Here is a 24,511-nt window from a genome sequence, read left to right on the forward strand (position 1 = left end):
ACGTAGTGGTGGAGTAGAAAGCGGTGGTTTGCAGTATGCTGTCAATAGCAGCCCCTGTGAGTCCTCATGATTACAGACGGAGATACGTAGCTGTAAACACAGCGTACAGACTCAGATTTCACTCAGCTGGGTCTCATTCAAACCCTTACATTGTCCCTGGCGTACACACAATATTTGTATAGACCTCATACACAAGTCTCAGCTTGCCACAGCCACAAAGAGGCCAGGGGGAAACTGCAGAGGAAAAAAAAAAGCCCAAAAAATGGATTCAGTGAGTAAAATGAGAGGAGCCAAGAGAAAGAGATGTGGAGATAATGTACTCTGAGTGAATGGTGAAAAGCACGCTGGGAATAAAGCAAGGGGTCAGATCGGAGGGATTTGGGCGGGATCTATGTCGCTGATGTCGACTTGTAATTTTGGCCAGTTCTCAGGACAAAGTCAAACCCTGGGGCTACGGCTATTGCATGCATTGGCTAAGAGCTGGTCACAGCAGCATGTGTTGGAACATGCCTGTGGACTGAGCACATTGTTGTCTGACGGAGACAGCAGATTGATAGTGTAGCAGCAGCTGGAGGGGGATTTCTGAGCATGTCCTGGCCTTGTCATGTCCTGGCCCAGATGTGAAAGCGGAGCTAACGTCTGTGGCGCAGTCTGTTCGCCAGCGTACACCTCAGTGACAGCCAGCTGGTCGAAGGGACTCGGAAATGTTAAAACCAGCTTAAATCCTCTGACCTCATCTTCTGACCCTAACCTGATCCCTGCAGGATCACATGGTCCCGCACCTGAAAAAATGACCTCAGAGCACAAGGAGGCTCCATATCAGATTCTGTCTGCATAGTGGACTGCCTTTATATATATAGTTATATAAAGTTATATATATATATATATATATATATATATATATATATATATAACTTTTTATAAAGCTTTTAATTCTTATTTGAACTGTCCTTTTTTATTCATTATAAATGCCATTTTTCAAGATATAATAGAAACTGTATGTGGAACAATGGTTTTGAGTATTTTGTGTGTTGCCTTTTTTGTGAGCTTACAAGTAGACAGGATTGTTTTATTTCAGTTATAGTTTTATTTTCATTTTAGTCAGGCGATGTTTATTAACACTTTGTTTTTGGCTTAGTGTCGTGCGTTGTGGTTTTGGAAAAGCAAGGGAGGCTGCTCGGTACAATCTGGCTGTTTTTCCTCTCTTTTCTATGTTGTTCATTAAAGTGCTTTGGGCTCCAAACACCATTAAAAGCCTTTGTTTTTTCCTCCTCAGTGAACAGCCTGGGCATCAGCGACGAGCTGAAGCAGAAGCTCCAAGATGTGATGGTGGACAGACATAAACTCACCCTGGGAAAAACTCTGGGAGAAGGTACTGCTCTGTTTTGTTTTGTTTTGTTTAGTTTAGTTTTTTAGTTTTGTTTTTGTAAGTATGTGCAAGCCTCATTTCTAGGACAGCCTGGTGTTAATATGTACAGTATTGGTACAGGGAGTGTCTGACAAACAGCGAGGTGAAAAGGGCATTTGTAAACACTTTCATATGAGCGTTGGTACACAGTACAGAGACAGGACTTATCTGCTACAGCACCAGTGCATGCTGCTCACTTATCTCCACTCATTTCCTTTGACAGTATTATATTGTGACCCTGGGCATAGTGTCACAGTTTGCAATGTGATATCCTTACAGCCCTGTTCACTGCATGCTGAGGAAAGAAACCACTCTTCACTGCTGAATAAGAGATTTAATGTTGTTGCAGCGAAAAAGTGCGTCTGAACTGGGCGTTTGTTTGTGTTTTAATTTCTTTCTTCAGGGGAGTTTGGCTCGGTGATGGAGGGGCTGCTGACTCAGGAGGAGTCTGTTCTCAAAGTTGCTGTCAAGACTATGAAGAGTGAGTAGACAGTAAAAGTACTCAGCAATCAACTACAATGAATCCCTTCATGTTGGGAACACAGGCCATTTGATAGACAGTCCCCTCGGGTCAAAAAGTTGTGTTGGGGGCAAAAATCTCCGTTTTTGATCAGAAAACGGACAAAGACACATCTTGTAAAAAATATTGGCAGTAGAGAAAGTTGACCCCACAGAGTATGTAGTGCCAAAGTAAAGACAATTGTAAAAAAGCTCCAGAGTTGAACTGAAAAGATGAATTTTGGAGGGAATCAGAATTGGGGCAATAAACAGCACCGCCCTTTTCTGATTCAGATCTCTGACCGTTTCAAACTGTGGTGAAGGAGTTCAAACAAACATGGTGGTAAAAAACTGCTACCATGTATAAATTCATAGTTTAACGAACTCAGGAGCCAAAACGTCTTCTTACCCTGGCAACCTCTCAACACTGGCAGAGCCCGCGCTGTGTGTTGCCCACTTAGCTGCACAAAACCACTTTGTCTCACCTCTGCACCGTCTGCTCTCCAGTTGCCATCTGTACCCGCTCAGAGATGGAAGATTTTCTCCGTGAGGCTGCCTGCATGAAGGAGTTTGACCACCCCAATGTTATGAGGCTTCTAGGTGAGTCAGGCTGCTCCCCTTACTCCTTACTCACGGGGTTTCTTAGCCCAAGTTTAGAGATAGAAATACGTTTAAGGGTAAAAAATGAAGAAGAATGTGTGCGGTCTGTGTGTATGACACTGAGCCGGGGTGTTTTTACAGGTGTGTGTCTGCAGACTGTGGAGAGTGAAGGTTACCCCTCCCCTGTGGTCATCCTGCCCTATATGAAACATGGAGATCTGCACAGCTATCTGCTATACTCAAGGCTGGGAGACTGTCCGGTGGTTAGTATGATTGCAAACAATGAACGCATCATGTCAGGCACACAAACACACACAAACACACACACACAAACACATATGCACACATGCAATCCCACACAATTTAACAGCTTATGGGTTCAGGGTTTAGAAGTTCACTCCAGTGTCTGTCAGCAAAATGGGATCCAAAGTTCAGCAAAGATGTAAAGTAACTGAGTCCCCACCCGTACTGTATTGGCAGCATGTACATTCTGAGATCATGAAAACACAAGATAAGAGTCTATCGTAGCTCTGTGCAGTTTTATTTATTAATGAATGAGGTGTTACTTGGATTCGATGACTGTTATACGCAATAAGTCCCTGAAGAGAATCATGAGCCTAATCAAAACAAGATTTTCGACATAATGTTGAAAACATCCATGAGTTCGGCAAACAATCAAAAAATAAAGTGGTGTTGAACCCTTTTCTTCCCGGAGGAGGAGGAGGGGGAGGAGGAGGAGGAAGAGGAGGAGGAGGGGGGGAGCCCTCAGTTCAGACCGATCACAGGTCCTGAAAGAGACGAGCTCTACTGCCCTCTACTGTGCAGAAAGTAAACACCAGCTGTAGTGGATAATGTGTGTGAATAAAACCTTTTTTCTCTCTCTCTCTCTCTCTCTCTCTCTCTCTCTGTGATGACCTGCAGTACCTCCCGTCTCAAATGCTGGTGAAGTTCATGACTGACATTGCCCGAGGGATGGAGTACCTCAGCAGCAAGAACTTCATCCACAGAGACCTGGCCGCGCGCAACTGCATGTAATCACAATCTCCGCTTCTGTTTTTGACTCTCTCAGTTCCCGTATGTGTCCTCCTTCCTCCTTTGTCAATCCTCTCTCTTTCCTTTTTTACCCTGCATGCAATGCTGAAGCAAATCTTTAAGAAGAACTAAGAGCAGACCAAAAGACTGTTTGGGAGAGGGGAAGCCCAAAATAATAAAAGCTTAATGTGATGCAGAAAGGCATGGCACATACAGACAAAGTAGAAAAATTAATACACATTAAATTATATCCTCCAAGATTATTGTGTGTTTACTATGTGATATCTTAATCTGTAATGTCACTGTAGCTGTCAAATAAATGTAGTGGAGTAGAAGCAGAAGAAGCAGAGGAAGTACTTCAGAATTGTGCAGCAGGAATTCCCCCTTTTCCAAATACCGTACAGCGCTGTAACACTCGTGTCTCTGCGCCTCAGGCTCAATGAGAACATGAACGTATGTGTGGCCGACTTCGGCCTCTCCAAGAAGATCTACAACGGAGACTACTACAGGCAGGGCCGGATCTCAAAGATGCCTGTCAAATGGATCGCCATCGAAAGCTTGGCGGACCGCGTCTACACCACAAAGAGCGACGTGGTGAGTTTACCTGCTGTGTGTCTGTGTTTGTGCTTGTGTGTTGCCTGTATTAATCCCACCGTGGAGCACGAATCTGCTCATCTTTGTGGGGTCTCCCGTTCCCACCTGGACAACTAAACAGTGGCTCTCAGAATGGTACCACTGTATTTTAAGTTGAAGTCTTTCTAATTCGGGTTAAAGCGTTTGCTTTTTATCCGTATGACACAGTGGCACCTAAAATCTGTCTTTTACATATCAAGAGACTTAAAATGACGCTGAAACATGTATGACAGTTCTTACAGCACTCCTGCAGTATGATCCTCTTCTCTCCTGACCCACAGTGGGGAAGGAGACAATGCTGCAGGAATGTTTTATTAATTTTTGATATTTTTTTCCCCCCCGTCGAAACTGATTTTTATTGCCAAGGAAGAAAGTACTGTCCAAGTCTTTTACAGCCACCTGTGGCAGTTGAGTGTTTGATAATCAATAATAGATTATGGGTTACTGTTGCTTTGAGGTCACAGTAATGTGAAAGGGAAAGGAGGGCCCAGAGTTAGGCGTGTTACTAATAAGGTAAAGTTTGGTGTAACCCTTCAGGAAATGAATGTAAGTCAACACAATGTCCTCACAACTTACAAAGATAATTTGATGAAGATAAAGTTTTACGTAGTGGAGTAATATTTTCTGTAATGTTTGTCTTCCTGATAAATGGACCCATGAACATAGAAGAAAATGGTTTCAATGTATTGACCTACACGTCTTCCATTTGAATTAGAAAATACAGTGATACCGCTGGATGTTTGAGGGAATGTGAAACAATAGCCGGGTGTGGGGGGATCTCGGTGATCGAGATCACCATCCATTGGCACAAACCTACAATGTAAGCATTGACAATGACGTGTATTCTTTAGGAAACTATGCATGAAGTGGGATGTGTGTAAAGCCTGGGCAAACATGGCTGTGTTACTTCCGTAGGCAGTATTTGACAAGAGCAGATTCATGTTTGAGCAGTGTGTGGCAAGGTGTGTGAGACCTAAAGGAATTCAAAACTCCTTAACCCTGTAACCTTTCATCTCTCTCTCTCTCTCTCGCTCACTCAGTGGTCGTTTGGAGTCACCATGTGGGAGATCGCCACGCGGGGCCAGACTCCGTACCCCGGGGTCGAGAACAGCGAGATATATGATTACTTGAGACAGGGAAACCGTCTCAAACAGCCTCCAGACTGTCTGGACAGCATGTGAGTGTCGGCTCGGTCGCTGCACAATCCTCACAAAGCACACTGAGCTCATTACAAATGCCTGTTTTTTTTCCATAAAGCAATCAAGGCCAGAGAGTAAAGGCAGTTCTGGTCTATCAGCTTTTCAAGAGGCGCAGTTGATGCTCTGAATTTCTTCCATGTTTCTTAAAGATTCTTTGATAAACGCAGTATTACTGAGCCATTTTGTACCTTTCCCAATTTGGAAAGCTGGCTCGCTTCCTGGTATTAAGCGTAGGACAAAAAATATTTTTCAGATTTTAACATTTCTTTGCCCTCTCCAGCTACTCCCTGATGTTCTCCTGCTGGCTGCTGAGCCCCAAGGATCGCCCATCCTTTGAGTCCCTGCGCTGTGAGCTGGAAAAAGCCCTCGAAGATCTGCCAGACCCGCAGGACCCCGACGAGATCCTGTACGTCAACATGGACGAGTCCTCCATGGAGCTCGGGGCCGTCGGTGGTCGTGACCCCATTGGTGGGCCGTCCCCTCTCTGCCTGAAGGGCCTGGACTCTGTGACCACAGTGGAGGTCCATCACCCCAACCGCTACGTCCTCTGTCCCCAGCACGAGACTAACCGGGCCCTCTCTGACTCCCTGGAGAGCCTGGACATGCCGGTGTCGTCCTCCACAGCCACGTTGCCTCTACAGCCGTCCTGCCAATCCACTCCCAACCCCACCCCGGCTCCGACGCCAACTGTGGAGCTGCTGGAGGACAGGGAAGCGTCCAGGAAAATGCCCTGGCAGTGATGACTTCACTCTAAAAAAAAAAAAAAAATGACAAGACTAGTCACTGCCATAGTGTGCCACCCTTTTACCACAGTCCAAGAACGAGATCCAGCCTCCTGCTACTGACTGTAAGAAACCTCACGTGCCCCTGCAGACACGTTTTGCACAAACACACACACAGCCGAAGGCATTCCAAGGAAGTGAAGGATTGGGATTATTTCCTTTGCTAAAGCTCCCCTCTCTTCTAAAATGAGCACAATTCCAAGTGAGTGTAAACATTAATGTGTGATCGCTGAGGAACACTGTTACCAACAATAAACAGTGGGTGAACAGGTTTAGAGCACATGTTGATGCCCACACACACTGCAGCACAATCAGAGAAAATTAACTCCCAGGCAATAAAATACCAGATCAGCACAACTACCTGAACACAGCAGAGCGATCTCCTCCTCGTGATTAAGCTAAAGAAAAAAAAGAAAAGGAAAAAAAAAAGAATCAAGCGTCTCCGTGAAACCAGCTCAGACACTGCCAGACTGAACCTACAACTGAACAAACTCAGGAGCTTCAACTTTCCAGTGAGTAAGCGCTAACATGGAGGACTCGCTCCACCCGAGAGAAAAACTGTTCCTCTGACGGAGAAAAACCTCACCCACTGCTGCTCCTGAGGGGGACTGGTGGGGAGGAGAGGAAGCAGCCGAGTCTCTGTCATCTGGTGAAGACAGCTGCCTGCTTTCAGGTTATATTGAAGGACAGCACAAAGATTTTTTTTAAGGTTCAACTCGGCGACGTTGTTGTTGTCGGGGTGAAGCGTCACAGCTTCACCTGTCGTAGCTTCACCACACGGGAAGACTTTTACCCAACAGAATGAAATATGAATTTAAAGAAAATCACATCTGAAGAAGAAGAAAAATGAAATTTCGCTGTGGGCTTTAGAGACTTGTACGTGAAGCTGTTATGAATGAGGAACCTCCATCTTAACCTACAGCAATTTGTATCACAGCCTAATGTAGCGCTCTAACAAACCCCTGCATCTTCTCACCGGGTTTTACTGCTAGCTGTGCACGAAGCACTGTGAGCCGCTTGTAGTTCACACTCTTTCCTCACTGACGAAGCCTGATTCAGCTCGTCTACACGTCTTTGTCATAACTCAGGAACCTGAGACTTTGCTCTACAGGGACAGAGGTACTAGTCAAATCAAGAGGGTACAGATAATAAAAGGAAGGCAGGCGGACTGAGGGTCGGTACGGACATGATGGCGTTACCCGAGGCAAATGGCAGGATAAGCTCCTCACCTTTGTCTTTGGCGCAAGCACAGTGTTATTACACATTTTGTAATTTTTTTTTTGATGCTGATCTTTGTTTTTCTACAACTTTGCACTAATGTTTTTATATCAATGTATGTTTATAATTTGTATATCTTTTAAGCTTGTTTTAAATTTTAATTACCTTTCGTATATTCTCAGTCATTCTGTAGACACTTCTCATCCAATCTCTTCACATATAACAACTTGCATGTTCATGAAGGCAGAGAACGGCCTGTGAAGGCGTCACGGTGTGTTGAACTCTATTTAAGGGAGTCGTTTTTTTTTTTCCTTTCTGTAAATGAGCGCAGACTTGGGAAACATGACTAACCCCGTCATCTGACATCACGCTGCCACTCTTTTATTCGGGGGCATTTTTGTTTCTCGAGGTTTAGCACTGTAAATAGAAGTCTGTTACCAGCAGAGAGGAGGAAGAGGAGGAGGAAGAGGAGGAGGAGGAAGAGGAGGAGGAGGAGGAGACCGAAAGCAGCAGCTGAAAACCGAATGGAAGTGAAGATCTCTTCCAGCCCTCTGCTTTGAGGACGTTCAGCTGCAACTTGACATCATGCATGCACTTATTTTTATATGCTTTAGTTCATTATTCTGCCAGTGGAACAGACTTGACCATATTCCAACACACATTCTGGGAGAACAGAGTTTGTTTAAATTGTATACATCCAAGGTACTTTATATATGGGGCAGTATACAGTGGTATGTTATACCTGTAGCATTACTGAATTCCTTGTTTAGAGAGCGTGTACATTTCTTGCGATACCTTTGGTACTGTATACTGAGTGAGCAGTAGTCCTACATCGTTTGTGAACCACAGAAAGTAGTGCTGAGACTGAGGCGCTGGTCTAATTTGGTCTGTATGAATAATCACCATTTTGAATGCAGATACAGCTGCTGCTTTAAAAAAAAAAAAAAAGAAAAGAAAAGAAAAGTATCTATCTGTGAACAAAAAGAAAAACTCCAGAAAGAAAAAACTGAAACTCCTTCTTCTTGATCACACTCACAACTTTACCAAGTGCCTTCAGAGAGCCAGTATTTTTGCATCGCAGTAGATGTGTGTGTGGATTGTGATTCTCCTGGTGTGTTGAATTGGGAGAAGACTGTACTATAATTGCCTTTATATTGTCACTGTCATGATTTGTAAACAAATTTTTATACAGTGCATACAGTATTTTGTATAAGAAATAAATGTGTCCATTTATGAATGTTGTCTTAATGTAGTCAGTATTGATCATTCACATCAAATGTGCTAGTAACATGTTTATTCATTCAGTTAACAGGACAGCAGATGATGAGGTAACGTTTTTTCATATTAAGATCTAAGGTGAAACAGCAGGGATATTAAGATCTGGACAGGAACATATCCATGAAACATGAAACAGTTGAATAATGTAGAGGGTTTATACATCAGTGCATGTATGTGTGTGTGTGTGTGTGTGTGTGGTCTCAGAAGTGGATGTAGGAGATCTGCACGTCGCCATCGATCTCCAGCATGTCAATCTCACTGAAGGACTGCAAGCGGTGGAAGAAGTCAAACAAGTGCTGCCCGTTCACAAACACCTTAAACCTCTGGTTCCCACAGCGAATTGACATCTGAGGAGCGCAGACACAACACACCCACAGGCCGTCAAAACCATCAACCAAACCACGTAGTAATTCATTACGACGGCTAAATAAACAGCATGAATGACGGACACCACTTACATCAAAGTACTGTCCCTCCATGAAAGGGTTCAAGCTGAGCTCTCTGTCCTCCAGGCCCCAGTTCCCTCCAATCATGCTGTTTCTCACCACGACCCCCTCCCTCACCCTGGGGTTCATGTGGAAAGCGATGTCCCGAGATCTGCTCACCACGAAGTTGATGCTGATTCTGAAGCGCACAGACAGGAGTAGAATGAGTGTGTGTTAGTGGTACTACGACACTGTAGTGTAATGTACAGTATACTGTATGCACGCTCACACACACACGCACTTGTCTGCTCTGTAGGGAACCATGCCTCTGATGATGATGGTCCTCTTAGGGAACATCCCTCCTGGGATCATGTTGGAGTAAGGCACAGGCTGAAAACACACAGCAAACAAGTTTCTGTTGTGGTGTGGCGTTTTACATTGTTGTGCATTTGAATGCATTAACATGATTATGACTATCTTTATTCATACATCTAAATAATATTAACAATCCATATTAACCGCTGTATTATTCTCAGCGAGGAATGTGTATGTGTAGGCTCTGACTGTGACCATGGAGATCAGTTATCATGATCATGATCATAAACACACAAGCAGGTCAACAGTCAGGTAGACATATTAAATAAATACAAATATCAATTATATTAATAGAAGCGGACTATATAATAATCATGAATAATTATCTTATGCTCATAACACACTGTTGACGACGTGTCATGGCAAAATTTTTAATTGCCTCACATCAAAACAGCAAAAAAAAAAAACAAGCGACCACTACAAACAAGGCCTCATACACAAGTGTGAATCAAATGTTACTTACAGGGTTGTAGACTGGCTGTCCACCCATTCCCTACAATCAGAGTCACAGATACATGAATTATGTAGAATTATCAGAAATATAACTTCGTATATAAGCACAAACTTTATCATGCAATATTCTTACGGGCAGGTTTGATCCGGGGTATCCTCCCTGACAGAGGTAAAGATAAACAAACATTTACAAATGTGACGCCACAGTTCACTAAACGCAGAGTACTGATCGCATACAAACTGTTGTTTAATGTACACATGCACAACTAGTTTGGCTTAGTTCAGTATAAAATTATGAAATATGAAGATAACACAAAAAGAACGTAGAATATGATGTAATATGAATGTTTCATACCCCCATACCACCTCCCATGCCTCCTGGGTATCCACCCTGCATAAAAACACATTATTTTGTTTTGTTGTTTATTCGGATTTACTGTATTGTATTTTTTAAATGTATTTCAATTTGAGCACTAATGAAGATAATAAATCAAAACTTTATTCACCCCCATGCCACCTCCTGGGTAACCTCCCTGTCGAAAAGTGGAGAACACGTTAAACACTGCTAAATGCTTTTTTGACACTTGGAGAAATATATAATATCACCATCCTTTCATGAACAAAGGCCTCCTAAGTATACTTACTTCCATTCCTCCTCCCATTCCTCCTCCCATTCCTCCTCCCATTCCTCCTGGGTATCCTCCCTGGATATCAGTAAGAAAAAGGAAGGGTCAGTGAAAATCTGTTCATTATTTCACTATATATAAATATATTAATAAATATTTTCCCAACAACAATGACATACGTCCATGCCGCCTCCTGGATATCCTCCCTGTTGAGTGGTGAACATGTTAAATACTGTACAATACTGCATGTGTTGGTCAATTTTTACACTTTATTAGTGGCCAGGCACTTACTCCCATTCCTCCTCCCATTCCTCCTCCCATTCCTCCTCCCATTCCTCCTCCCATTCCTCCTCCCATTCCTCCCTAAAAGACCAAACAAAGTGTAAAACTCAACAGGCAACAAACTATTTAACATGTGTGACATAAAGTGCACAGAGAGCGTTGTGTGGTTTATCAGGAAAAACACATACGGACACTCAAAGCTGCAGTTGTTGCTAATACCACTAATTCATGTTCTACTACTGCTACCACTACTGTATTATTGGGAACACATTACATTACACCTTGTCATAACAACGTCACAGTAGAGAACTATATGTGTAATAACAGGGGAATAGTTGGTAATACAGCAGTAATAAGAGGACATTTCTTGGTAATAATGAGAATGTTAAAAAATTAAATCGAAATGCAGCAAAACAGAGCAAGAGCAAGCGTTTCCTTCATGCAATATAACATTCACTGTTTTACTCACTCCCATTCCTCCTGGATACCTATTCATTCCACCTCGAGCACCCTGACACAGGAGCAGAAAGCGTTAGCTGTTCATGATTTATTATTTAAAACTCTGTATAATTTCTTTGCCCCAGCAAAGCCCAAAGCATTAAGCTGAAAGCTTCAGGGGGTGAAGGTCTCACCCCTATGACATTAATCGTCTGTATGGACACATCTCCTGCAATCTGCATCGCACAAACTCTCTCCACAGGCACACGGTGTTGAAAGGTGTGGAAGTCATTCCCATTGACTTTGATCTGCAACAGAAACGTGAGTTTGATCAGAGGGTGCCACGTCATATACATTATATACATTATACATGTTATATACGTCATATACATCATTATGGTCCAGTTCTAAGTAATTTATATCAAACCAAATAGTGTGTTTGTGTTAATTAATGCATTAGTCATCAGCTATAACTCCTCCTGTTGGCACCAGTAAACGGAGGCTGGCGTATAAACAAATGATAAATGACAATAGTAACACAGTTGTATTAATATGTCTTCACAGGGGAATTTATACCTGTTGACAGATATTATACGTTTATAAACTGTTTATTAAATGTTTATATAGTGCTTGTAAATGCTAAATAGGTGGGGTTAAAGTGTTACCTTGTGTGAACTTCTACATACTAACTTCTGGTTGGTCTAACCTGGTAGCCTTGTGAAGTGACCATGATGACCATTTCAAAGGACTGGCCCTTGCAGAAGGGCATACTACGAATCTTCTCCTCTGACTCCCAGGATCCATTCTGACACGTGTTGAAGACCACTTTGTCCCAGCCGTCAAATCGAGGGTTGAAGTGGAGGGCGATGTCGCTGGACTCAGACTCTCCACAAAGGAGGTTGACAAAGAATCTGCCAAAAGCAACGGCGGGGGAATCAGAGACATTATATCACTGAGTCCTGGAGTGACTGTTGAGTCAGTTGAGTGTTAGAAAACAGAAGAAATGCAAACACTGCAGGTGAGGCCGAGTGCACAAAAACCTGAGGGTCTCTCCCCACAAAGGAGCTACAGGTGTCATGATAGAGTCCGGCATGTGCAGTGTTTACTTTGGCTGCAAATGGCCTGTAAAAGTACCTTTGACATGTCAGATATTACTGTTTTGACAAGGGGAGGGACAAATGATAAAAGTGGAGCTGTGAGTGTTACAAGTCTGCTTTGATATCCAACAATGCAGAGAAACCTGCTCCACCCAGACTGTGATCACACAAGCGTTACCTCAGTTTTGGTTCGAAAAAACTGTCGCAGAGGATATAACACAGTTACCTACTTGGAAACGTCTAATACAAAATGGATTGATCACACCCATATGTATTTCACTCATAAGGAGACACTGAGCGAAGGACAACACAATGTGACGGATTCTTTTTTCTAAACTCACCTGGTGATGTCCTCGGGAATGGACCCCTGGAGGTAGATGGACGTGCCTTCCCTCAGGCCTCCATAGATGGGCCCCAGGTAGGGGATTCTCTGTACAGTGCATAAAGAAGAATCAACTACATTGTAGAAAGCAAACAGTCACATCAGACAGTAAACTGTCATTCACCAAGTGCGGTTCAAGCGGGACAGTCTCCATGAAACATAGTGGAGCAATGGCTTTATTTTCATTGTTTATTGTCCTTGGATGCAGAAATGGAAAGTACTCAAATACTTTATGTTCTTTACTTTAGTATTTTATGCTACTTTACACTTCTACCTTTCTATGTTTGTTTGAGTAAATAGTTATTTTTTTCAGATTAAGATTTCACCTGAAAAACATTTGATAAATCTAAAATGCATTGTTACAGATAAAACCAATATTAAAGTTAGTGGCTTGTGACAAAGAGTCATGTTTCAGATGTCTGTTGTTATGATTTCTAATCTTTAAACTTCTCAGATGGTTTCATTTAAATAACAGGTTGAGGTAAAATATTTCACAATAAAGCAAAAATAAATGAAACATCCTTGCTTAGCAGAACTTTAACCACTGGATTAAACTAACTAAATATTAAGGAGTTAAACTAGTTCCTCAACAATTCAGCAGCAGCCAGTGCAGATACTTACAGGACCATAGATTGGCTGGTAGCCAGGAGGAGCAACAAAAGTCATGGCAGCGGTCAGTCAGTGAGGTGGACGGGCGGACGGAAGCAGGAGGGTTTTGCCAGAAACTGATCTCTGCTGGAGGCCTGGTTTTATACGAGTGATGAGGGAGGGGCAGAGCAGGGTACCAAACCCAGGCCTGCATCACCCTGTTTACTTTGGAGGCAAAAAATGCACATTAACCTTTCACCCCAGCAGAGGAGTGGCACATTACAACGAAAGGCAAGAGTGTGTGTGTTCAAGTGTGTGTGCAGCGTGTTGAACGAAAAACCAACAAAACTGAAACATGTAGCTGCTATTCAAGCTACGGAGTATCCCCTCGACACAGAGGAGGAGGAAGTACTCCGACTCTTTACTCAAGTAAAAGAAGCAATTGCTGCAAAATAAAAGTACGCCGTTACAGATTAAAGTAGAAAATTTAGAGAAAATGACACCAGTGAGTGTTTTACTATTATATCATTGGATCATTATTACTGATGCGTTAAAGTGTAAGAAGCATTTTGCTGTTGTAACTGGTCGGGTGGAGCTGATTTGTTTTACAATGCTGGGAAATCTATCATATTCTATCAGCTCGTATGTATGAGCTCAATCTGCAAAGTAACCAGGTACTAAATCTGATAAATAAGTGTAGTGAAATAAAAAGTACAGTTTCCTCTGAATTCTAGCAGAAGTACATCAAATTTGTACTCAAGTACTATTCTTGAGTATGTCACATTATTTCTACAGAAAATTACAACTAACTGAATATTTGTTGTCCTTTTTGGTGACGGAAACACAACAGACTTTGTGAAAGTTGAAACGTGTGTAGGAGCCACGATCTCTGTTCAGCACATAACAGTATTTAAAAGTCATCAATTACAAGTTTTATACCCCTAGAGATGAAAAGAAACGAGGGTGTGTGTATGATTCAGAAAATTCTCAGAGGAGCCTGTCGACCAAAGGCAAACAGAAACACAAGTAACTCTTATCTCCCACCAGTCATAGTTCTAGTTCATTGAGGCAAAGGTTTTTCCAGCAAATGCTTTACAAAGTAAACATACAAGCTCCCCATATACACACACATGAACACACATAGACACACAATCTTTCAGGGAACAAAAGCTGTCGTAGTGACACATGGGTGTTTCCAGAAAAGTCTAAAGCACAACTTTGATATTTTTTATATTTGATCTGAAAAACACCATGAAACTCAAACACAGCCACTGAGAGGGGACATTTAATTTCATAAACTATAAAGTAAACAGTAGTATCACTTTATTACAGGAATTATATGGTGCAGAAGGGTATTTTCTTGTATAAACAGGGCGCTAAGGGGAGTTAAATTATAATTTAAAGCACTTTATTTATCTAATACTATTTCCATACAGTATCTACATTGCAACTATTATTGTTTTAATGTATTTAGATAGTTCTGCACATTTGAGGAAATACTGATGATCAGGTCAGTCAGAAAACACCATGGAACAAATAATGAAGACAAGATACACAAACAAGAGTTGAGAAATATCTTTCACCGATTCATATAAATGCAGTTAGTGAATTAAAAATCTATTTAAATCTGGTATATATGCAAACTAATGTTGATGTCCATGTCATTTCTCTGCAACATTTAATACTTTGATATACCAAAATACTTGAACATCTATACCTGTGAGGACCCATAAGCTATTCCCTAACCCACACCCTTAGCCTGAACATTATATCTTAAGGTATTTTGGGGGCAATTTTTATGCCTTTATTTGACAGGGAAAGTGGAGAGAGACAGGAAATACAGTAGAGAGACATGCAGTAAAGGATCCAGCTGGCACATACTGTAAGCATCCTAACCACTCAGCCGTCTGGTCACACCAGACCCTCTTTCTAACCTCAAAAATATTTTTTAACAAGAGGCCCTTAGATTGTCTTGTATCCCACCATGAGCTTCATGGCAAATGACCACATGCTAACAGTTCTACTAGTAATATTTCATTAAAAAAAGCTGTAAAACATGTATATAAAAAAATATACACACACACACACACACACACACACACACACACACACACAGATTTATGCAGCAAGGCATAAATCAGATCAGGACTCCATATGGGTACCTGCGGTGTAAATACAACGTTTCTTCAATGAATCGTTCTTAAGGGATGTTCACAAGTCACCGACATCAGCATGACAACATAATGTCCAGAATACCATATAACCAATATCCTCACACTCAACGTCCTTACAAAAAAACTGGTCCTCACAGAGGTAGAGTGACAGCAGCACACACACACACACACACACACACACACACACACACACACACACACACACACACACACACACACAGACATTAAGCTGATTGCATGTAAATGAGGACACATGTTCCAGTTCTCCTTAAAATAATCTGTTTATTCTGTATTGAAACACAGGGTTCAGTCAGAGGACGCTCAGTCCAGTGGAAAGTAGTGATCTCCATCTAGCTCCATACCATCAACTGCCTCAGTGAGGACCACAGCAGCCAACACACACCTCAGAGTCATCAGCAAACAAAACACTGCTCTGTCTCTGACAAAGTGAGTCGTAACATTGAACACAGGATGGAGAGTTTGTGAGTTTGTGAGTGTTCTGAAAGAGGCAAGGTGATACAGAACTGTCCGAGATCAACGCGTCACACATGACTTTTTTGATTGAGAAAAATAACTGATATGCTGGATTCCTAAAAATATCTATCATAAAAACCTAACTAGCAAAAACAAAAGCTAATTTTTTCTTCTGACTGCAAACTGGGCATTTACTTCAGTGTGAGACCGATTCTCTTCACCATCGTGGATTTCACAAACAGGACGCATGACAATGTTTGACAAAGTAGCACGGATCGTTGAAATTCTTCAAAGCCCTAAAGAAAAATAAATATATGTATCTATGATTTATGTAAAATATGTCTGTTCATCAAAAGGCCTCTAAGCAGCCTAGTCATTACCCAGTTATACAGATGACACTTTGGCCAAAATGTATACATTAAATACATTCATTACTTATTTTAATGCACTGACAAAAACTTATTTGTGCATAAAGTGTCATAAAACAGACTGTTGGCCAGAAATACAGACGGGCTAAAACGGTCGTCTTCAGAAGATCTGATCTGCATATAAACAATAAATAAATAACCTTGGCATCCTCCTATATCGTATGTGAGTGTATACATCATCACTACCTTATATGGCACAGAGACACCAGTGGAGATAGGGGACCACATACATCTCAGGGACGCGTTGTAAGACTTCAGAGTGCAAACTGGGTTTGTGTATACAGCTGTTTCACACTGGTATGCGTCACATACGCAGATGATAATCCGTTTATTATCTTGACAAGTCAGTCCAACAAGAGTGTCCGTACATGATCGCTTGTTTGAAGACAAGTTTGTAAGTCTTGAGAGAGGAAGAAAAGGAGTGAGGGTGGGGCCTCAAATGTTCACAGCTCCTTCAAGGATCTCAGAGGTACGACTGTGAGCTGCTGAATCATTTCTTTCCAAACGCTCTCTCTCACTGAAAACACCAGAAATCGGAAATGAAATACTAGATGGCAGCAGCCACATACAAAAAAATCTTCAACCTTACAAACAATATAAATAAAACATATACACTCTAAGTGTCAAAGCTAAAAATCTAAACTATTTGATCGCTAAAGCAGTGACATTGGTATAGGCACTGTAATGTTTACAGCAGTAGCGACTGAAACAGCCCATTGTGTATATTTCACACAAAAAAAGGCCATGTAGTGTATTCATAGCGGAATAAAAAGGCCCCTTGCTTCTTGTGTCTTTTTATGCCTCTCCGATATTATTATTCTGCTCTTCACAAATCTAATCCATCAACATCCTGCAGGTGGTACAAAAGTGCAGTCAAAGTGTGCATAGCTTCAACGGAGGAGAGAAATGTGCAGATAAAGGACAAAACTAAGACGTAGACGTGTTCGATCTCTCTAATCTTTCCTCACTCCGAATTTCCCTCCCCTCCCCTCTCCTCTTTTTCTCCTTCACAACGCATTGACGACGCAGGAGGTTATCCGAGCTGATCCTCATACTGCTTCCTGAAGCAGTCTCCAGCCGGGAAGAAGTCCCAGCATCGCTCTTGGTACATCTTCCATACGTAAGACTCCTGACAGTCAGAAGAGGAAATGACACAACGTAAGACAGGATGGTTAAAGAGGAAACAGAAAGACAAGTGAGGGCTGCACATTTAATTTATGTACCTCATTTCAAATTATTTTATATATACAGTATATGCTGAGTCACAACATTAAAACCAGCTACTACTGACCTGTCCTGTGTGTTCTGTTTCATCTTTATTGATTAGATACATCAGGAAGAACCTGAAAGAGAAAAAGGGGATTAGAGGGAAAATAGTGAAAAAATTAAGCGACATAATAACAGGGAAGCGTGTTTGGAGAAATTCAGTAACTTGTTATAGTATTTAGGGGAAAGAAAATACATTTTTCCCATTTGAGTCAAGAAGCCAAATTCATGAGGATTTCACTGAAGTGTAACGTTAACGGTGCAAATGTCTGGGATGAGAGCGGTGAGGGAGACTGAACGATTTGTCAACAGTAAGCATGAACAAGTTCAAAACAAGTGAACACATTCTGTATCTAAAGGAATGTAATTGTCACATCTGCACTTTAAATGAAACTCACATGTAGTTGGCTAAGTTATGTTCTTCTAAGGTGTGCGTCTCAAAGCCATGCGGCGTCGTGTCAAAGTAGTCACTTCCTATTCCACAGATGAAGCACTTTGTCTAGAGGGAGCAAGGACAGTTCAGATTACACACGCTCCTGTCTTGGAAGTGAAGGGGAACTGAAGGTGGATTACGTAAAGTGACCAGTTAAATCTCTCAGAAACTCATTATCTTACCTCCATGTCCTCTCTGACCTGCTCCTGCTGGTCTCTCAGCTCTCCAAAGGCATCAATGATCAAACCTGACACACAGACACAGCATTATTTCTCACTGGACTGAAGCTCAGAGCGATTCACATCAGAGTTATTGTTTGTTGACGGAGGTAGGGGTGATTTCTTTGACAGGTTTTCCCAGCTGGTCTAGAATTCAAAACTGCAACCTTTTTTTTTTTCTGACCTTTAAAATGCCTCTGTCTTCTTCCTGTATTTCTTCCTCCAAGCTTCAACCACTCCTGTTTATTCAGGAGGCTTGCCTATCTTTGTCATAACTTTTACAACTACACGCTACTTATTGTTTACATTTTATAAGCATAGTTAATTGTATATAATGTTTTATATGTATTTTTATTGTAGTGTTGTTTGAATTCTTGTAGCATATAATTAACGGCCACATTTGCGCCTAGTGTCAGACAGAAGAGAGCCACTTTAAATCAAGAGCAGTTTTCTCAGTTGTATTTACAGCCATTGTTACACAATGCAAGTGCATTGTAATGGCTTGATGCAGGAGAGTGTCTAATTATCCACAGGCAATATAATACACTTTTATTTAAGAAAATAAACCCTATGTCAGAGACAGGACTGTTCATACCCTGGATGATAGCCAACAGGATGACAATGACAAAGAAGAAGAAGGTAATGTCAAAGACCACTCGGTAGAGTTCATATTCATCCCCGGCCGGGTCCTCGATTTCATCTCCTATACCACCACCAGCACGCACGCCGACGTACATGTGGAACAGGTAACACTGCAGGGGGGAGTGAGCACAGAGGTCAGATTACAGAAGTACGTTTTACAACACATCAGAATAATCAACCCAAAGTAAAGCTGACCTCCCCTAAATCCTGCTCCATAACTGTAGCGATTAGTCCTATTACTGTATACATGTAATTGCCCTCCACTCACAGTCATCATGTCATCACACTTCATGTCTGGTTCGTCCTCGTCCTCGCTCTTGTTGTAGAACTTGCGGAAGAAGTTGAAGGCCACCACGGTGTACAGGTAAACCACTACTGCCAGCAAACCCACTGTCATCATCAGCTGCAAGGGACAGATAGATATGTCGTTACTACAAGGTCAGTTTTGTCTTGAGTTCCTAAGGGAGTGCAGAAAGTCTCATGATGCGTCACTGTAGTGGAAATGTGCAGACCTGTTTGCCGTTGTGAGTAACGGAGGACAGGATGGTGCGCAGGGTTTTGACACCCATGGCAATGTCCAGAAGATGAGCGGCGAAGAAAAAGTTGTTGTAGTGTCCGAGCAGAGACATTAACATGTACCACACCAGGTAGAGGAAGGTCTAAAAGATTAAACAGGGCTGTCAGTAACAGCATACTCAAAACAGATTCTCTGATTGTCTAAATTATATCACAAACTATTTCCTCTACTCACATTGTCAGTGAACACAACACCAAACTTCCAGATCTGGTACTTGATGTCAATAGATGTTATCCTACAGAGAGAAGGACAAGTTTGTTCTGCAGCATTTTGTAAACGATAAACCTGTTGATTACATTGCCTTTATAAAGAATGAACACTACAAACCAGCTGAACATCGAGGTGTCTGGTTCAGGCTTCTTTTCATGCGTCATGGCACTGACATCTAGAGAAGCCAGGTCCATACCGAGCAACTCTGCAATCCTCTCTCTGCCGTAGATGTCACCATATTTGTCCAGCACCTGGTTATCACACACAGATGTCATTTTCCTGCAAGACATATCCCTGCAAAAACATGCCTGACATTTTGGACCAAAAACTGTCTGAATAAATCATGTCTCACCTTTCTCTTCACAAACTTGTCCCAGTAATTGTTGGGGAAAGTGCTGTATTAAAAGAGACACATTTCACTGATAGTTATTCACAGTTTCTACTGCTGTATTTTAGAGGTCTGCACACTGACCCAAGTATGATTTGCAAGTTCAAGCCTCATTCAAGGTCATTCTCATATGAATACTCAGGGTTTGGGTCAGGTTCAGGTCTAACATTAAATATTTCATTAATATCAATATTAAAATGGTAAAAAATTAAACTATGAATACTGATGATTTTTTTTCCCCCTTGAGTTTGTCATTATGCATGTCTCACCCTGACACCCATGCACCAGGATTAATGCCAAGAGGTCATGACTGGCCAGCTAGCATTAGGTAATCATTATGCTGTGTTGGACGAAGAATATTTAAGGAGCTATATTGCTGCACAGCCAACGTTAGCATCAACAACTTACAACTTCATTCCTTTACTCAACAAGAGCTGTCTCCAGCAGTGGAAAGCAACCCTCTTGGTTTTTGCTTCTATTTTTAACACTTAATTTCTTCTAACAAACTTAGCATGCTAACCAGCTAGCTCCAGCCTGGTCGGAACATCTCAACATTTTCTGATACCGAGTCCCCGTGCACTGAAGAAGTAGAGCTGCTCAGAGGGCGTATTACCACCTCCTGTATTGTAAACACAACAATGGCTGAAGCCCTTGGCAAGGAAGGTAAGTAAACAGCTGTTAATGCTTACGTTTGCTATGTTATAGTACAAATAGCTCCCTTAAGAGTGAAGATTTTTCAACAACAGGTTGTGGATGTCTGTTCCTTGTTAATTTAGCAGATTTGTGAAAACTTGGAAAACTGTTGATATTGCTTTCAGTCATTATATTCTTACATCGAGAAGAGAACTGAATAAATGATAAATACATAATTGATAAATAGGTTTATCATTCTCAGCATCTTAGGAGAGAGCTCTGTTGCTAAATGTTGTTGATGGAATTAAACAGAGTGGGTTTTCAGGCCTGTTCAATACTCTATTACATATCCATCCACCTATCTGATAATGTAACAGGGGCTTACGGAGTGTTGAGCACCAGTCTGTCCCATTGGCCCTTGATGTCATCATCCTCTGGCTGCTCAGTGACATAGACTCCATCAAACTCCAGCTTTCTGGCCAGCTCCTTCTCCCTCTTGAAGATAACCAGAGGGACCTGAAAGTACAGGGGGAACAGCCGAAGACATTAGTCTCAGAGGACGATTAGCATTAAACCTCCAAACTAACACAAGAACACAGGTGGATCTTTGTGGAGCAAAGCACAACCAACACCGGGTACCTTGAGGCAGTTGTAGCCGATGATGCAAAGGAAGGAGATGATGGTGTGGACGATGCCGAGGAAAGCCATGGCTGGTTCCATGTAACCCGTGCTCTCCTCTAAGAAGTAATACATGGGACCTTCTTCATCATCATCTTCTCCTCCGTCATCTAATCCAGATCCGTCCTCCTCAGCACCAGAGCCTTCAAATAAGCCAGAGCCCTCAAACAGACCAGAACCCTCAAAGTCCTCCTCGCCTGGAGGACTGTCAGACACCTGGAAACATCACACACGGAGTAAGTAACCAAATTTCAAAATTTCAAAATTGTAAAGGACTGTTGCAAAAATAGATTTGTCATTATACATTTAATGCTACCCACTTATTTTTGGAGTTAACTTTAATCAAGTCCAGGAACATTAGTGACGTGTATAATGTTTGTAAAATTATATGCGAGTCTGACTCGTGAACAAAAGTTAGTGTAAGTTAATGACAATTAAATCTATAATCGAGTAGTGGCAATTCCTGCTGGTGAAATGGCATCAGATTTTGCAGGATTGCTCAGAGTTGACAATGTATGTGTTGTGTGTTGTGTATGTGTATGTTTTATCTAAGGGTAGAAAAGCACAAACCTTGTAGAAGAGCAAGATGAAATTGAGAGCGAAGGCGATGAACAAAGCCAAGAACCGAAGGTTGTAGAAGTTACGAGAAAGGTAGTTCTGGCGGGTAGGAAATAAAGAAGTCAGTAAAACTTGAGTATCACCCCAGCAAAGCACAAAAGCCACATTTTACTCAATGTTTCCTCTGAAATGGATTAGCTAAGCAATAGCACGTCATGTAGTTGCCAAATATCTTGCACGGGTTAATTAACAGGAAACAGGCTATTATAACAGATCATTTTATAAAAAACAATGTTCTGTGTACAACACTACACTAACCCCAACTAACTGGCTGAACATTTCCAGCAATTACATTCCTCACAATAAAAGTATGTCACAGCACATATCAGACTAAGGCACCATGTGGCAGATAACAACATACATTCAAAAATGTGCAGTTTAACAGAGAACTGCTCACCATGAATTTGATCCTCTGAATCTCCAGCTCATTCCACAGCTCAAAGCCCTCCTCAGCAGGTTTCTTGTCCTTCTTCGCCTTGGCCTTCACTACCTTTTCCTCCATCTCCTCCGGCTCTTCCTCCTTCACCTCAGGTTCAGGTTCTTCTTTCTCTGCCTTCTCTGACTTCTCTCCATTCTCAGTGCTGGAAACGACAGATGAGGAGAGAAACGTGTGCTTTTTTTCTCTTTGTAAACATAAAAATATTCTCCAGACTCAGGACCAGCAGTATAATGAATATTGAAATGTCTGGACACATTTCTGTACAAAAAAGTGATTTGTATCCATTTTACATCCGATATAATCAGCAAATGACAAATCACATTTAGACATGTATAAACTCAAAATGTGTATTTACTTGTAAATTTGATTTAAATGTGCCTAGTTGTAATTCTTCCGAGCTGAAAGTGGTTCAGTATTAAGACACATTATCTTTAACAGAAGCTGTTCAGTTTTGATATTGACAGGCAGACAACTTACTCTGCTTTCTCAGTCTCCTGAGGATGCTCTTCTTCAGGTTCAGCGCCTTCTTCCTCGCCTTGTCCTCCCACTGCAGCAGCCAACTGTTTCAACAACAGTTTGCGGTTAACTAACTTACTAATGGAGTGCATACACATTACACAACAGTAAACCACCATGAGACAGAAACAGCTCACCAATTTCCTCTTCAGCAGCGGCGTGCCCTCTGGAGTTGGAGGCTCTTCAGTTGTCGTCTCCCCAAAGTCTCCGAGTCCCCCAGGAGCATTGAAACCAGGCAGGCGTCCACCTTCCCTGTCCTCACTGTCCTCCTCTTCCTCCTCTCCTCCCACAGCATCTAAGTGTTCGGCCGCTCCATCTGCATCTTGAACCTCTCGAGCTCCCGGTTCAGGTGGCAGATCCCCGTGAACTTCATCCTGTGTTGGATCTGGCATACTTGCAAGGATCTCTGTCACTGTTATCTTCTTGGCGCCCTCCACCAAGCCTCCGCCGAACAGCACCTTCCATATGAATGTGAAGAAGCCCTTACATATACTATAGACAAACATCAGGATACCCATCACGACAGTGTATATAAATGTAGCCAGGCCGACCACCATCTCCTTCACCGTCATTTTTCTTAGCTTGCGGTAGCGACGCCGCAGGTTACGGAAGGTGAACATGTTGAAGAAGTTAACCACGCTCTTCAGGAAGTCTGCAAATGCTGAAGTTGACTCTGGAGCTTCACCTTCTCCATTGCCTTCCTCACCTTCTCCAGACTCCGCTTCTTCTCCTCCACCCTCCTCTTCTTCCTCATCATCTTCCTCTTCTGCACCATCTCCCTCAGGCTCAGAGATAGATGCAGCAATGTTCATCTCAAAGATGGTGTCCTCACAGAAGTTCACAAACAACTCCATCTTCTCACTCTCGCCACCCTCATTGACCACATCAAATATGAACTGCCGTTTGGACTCTCTGACTTGTGGCATTTCCCACTGGTTGCGGTTCGCCTCGCTGATTTCAAAGTAAATGCGCTCAATCTTCCTGCTGGCTCCCATGATCTCAATGCGGCCAAGGAAAGGGCGGAAGTAGTTGAGCACGCTCTCAGCCTGCTCCAGGAAGTTCTGTAGGCGAGTATCATGAGGTACGTGCTCTGACAGGTTTGTGAGCAGAACGGCGATATTGAAACCGATGTCTTTGGCCGGCTCCTGGAAACGATCAGCAAACTCCTCAAAATTGATCATCTCATTCTCGTCAGCCTCTGAGCAGGAGAGGAGGAACTGGATTTCTGAGGGGGAGTATTGCTTCTGGCTGTCCATAGCCTTGGAGAAGTCCTTCTTGGAGATAAGCCCACGGGGGTCGGATACGTAGTCTCGGAAGGCATCAGATGCCACTATGTCCTTGAGTTTGAGGAACATGTCAAAGAACTTGAGGATCATCTCCACGTTGCTGGACGACTCCACCAGCATGTCAACCATCTGCCTGGCAATGGTGCCATTTACCACATTGCCTAGAGAGGGGTACAAGGTGATGGGGGTGAGGCAAATATAGAAACTATGTGACAAA

The 24,511-nt window shown here is 42.3% G+C and overlaps 3 protein-coding genes across 13 annotated transcripts in view; 1 reads left to right on the top strand and 2 right to left on the bottom strand.

The window, feature by feature from the left end:
* The window catches only part of axl (AXL receptor tyrosine kinase), a 28,073-nt gene extending 19,466 nt beyond the window's left edge, over window positions 1-8,607 (top strand). Inside the window, exons 13-20 of the mRNA XM_023415996.2 lie at window positions 1,277-1,372; window positions 1,812-1,889; window positions 2,414-2,506; window positions 2,648-2,769; window positions 3,428-3,537; window positions 3,973-4,132; window positions 5,212-5,348; window positions 5,651-8,607. Of these exons, the coding sequence (XP_023271764.1) occupies window positions 1,277-1,372; window positions 1,812-1,889; window positions 2,414-2,506; window positions 2,648-2,769; window positions 3,428-3,537; window positions 3,973-4,132; window positions 5,212-5,348; window positions 5,651-6,110 (1,256 nt within the window). The 3' untranslated portion in view covers window positions 6,111-8,607. The remainder of the gene's footprint in view (window positions 1-1,276; window positions 1,373-1,811; window positions 1,890-2,413; window positions 2,507-2,647; window positions 2,770-3,427; window positions 3,538-3,972; window positions 4,133-5,211; window positions 5,349-5,650) is intronic.
* Window positions 8,608-8,647: 40 nt separating this feature from the next.
* On the bottom strand, window positions 8,648-13,456 carry LOC111662208 (galectin-4-like). 5 transcript variants are annotated; one of them, XM_087176539.1, is made up of 15 exons: window positions 13,348-13,456; window positions 12,686-12,774; window positions 11,954-12,158; window positions 11,442-11,555; window positions 11,279-11,320; window positions 10,819-10,890; window positions 10,707-10,733; window positions 10,546-10,605; window positions 10,408-10,434; window positions 10,257-10,292; window positions 10,035-10,061; window positions 9,912-9,941; window positions 9,375-9,463; window positions 9,107-9,272; window positions 8,648-8,995 (listed from the first exon to the last, which is right to left on the bottom strand). In XM_087176539.1, the coding sequence occupies exons 1-15, from the start codon at window positions 13,390-13,392 to the stop codon at window positions 8,849-8,851; spliced, it is 1,176 nt and encodes a 391-aa protein (XP_087032665.1). In that variant the 5' UTR covers window positions 13,393-13,456; the 3' UTR covers window positions 8,648-8,848. The 5 variants fall into 5 exon arrangements, with proteins under 5 accessions (XP_087032665.1, XP_087032662.1, XP_087032663.1 ...); XM_087176536.1 differs by lacking the exon at window positions 11,279-11,320; XM_087176537.1 differs by lacking the exon at window positions 10,819-10,890.
* Window positions 13,457-15,750: 2,294 nt separating this feature from the next.
* Window positions 15,751-24,511, bottom strand: part of ryr1b (ryanodine receptor 1b (skeletal)) — a 71,041-nt gene continuing 62,280 nt past the window's right edge. For all 7 annotated transcript variants that reach the window (XM_087176542.1, XM_087176541.1, XM_087176540.1 and 4 more), the window contains 16 exons: window positions 23,146-24,455; window positions 22,970-23,052; window positions 22,451-22,634; window positions 22,006-22,092; window positions 21,397-21,651; window positions 21,143-21,273; window positions 20,089-20,131; window positions 19,854-19,987; window positions 19,701-19,761; window positions 19,462-19,608; window positions 19,218-19,352; window positions 18,903-19,059; window positions 18,272-18,336; window positions 18,055-18,155; window positions 17,682-17,733; window positions 15,751-17,519 (listed from right to left, as the gene is read on the bottom strand). In XM_087176542.1, coding sequence (XP_087032668.1) covers window positions 17,424-17,519; window positions 17,682-17,733; window positions 18,055-18,155; window positions 18,272-18,336; window positions 18,903-19,059; window positions 19,218-19,352; window positions 19,462-19,608; window positions 19,701-19,761; window positions 19,854-19,987; window positions 20,089-20,131; window positions 21,143-21,273; window positions 21,397-21,651; window positions 22,006-22,092; window positions 22,451-22,634; window positions 22,970-23,052; window positions 23,146-24,455 — 3,041 coding nt within the window. In that variant the 3' untranslated portion in view covers window positions 15,751-17,423. The remainder of the gene's footprint in view (window positions 17,520-17,681; window positions 17,734-18,054; window positions 18,156-18,271; window positions 18,337-18,902; window positions 19,060-19,217; window positions 19,353-19,461; window positions 19,609-19,700; window positions 19,762-19,853; window positions 19,988-20,088; window positions 20,132-21,142; window positions 21,274-21,396; window positions 21,652-22,005; window positions 22,093-22,450; window positions 22,635-22,969; window positions 23,053-23,145; window positions 24,456-24,511) is intronic.

Source organism: Seriola lalandi, unplaced genomic scaffold (assembly GCF_002814215.2).
Source record: "Seriola lalandi dorsalis isolate HSWRI2012SDOR001 ecotype SW California unplaced genomic scaffold, Sedor1 jcf7180002054560, whole genome shotgun sequence".
NCBI lineage: Eukaryota > Metazoa > Chordata > Actinopteri > Carangiformes > Carangidae > Seriola > Seriola lalandi.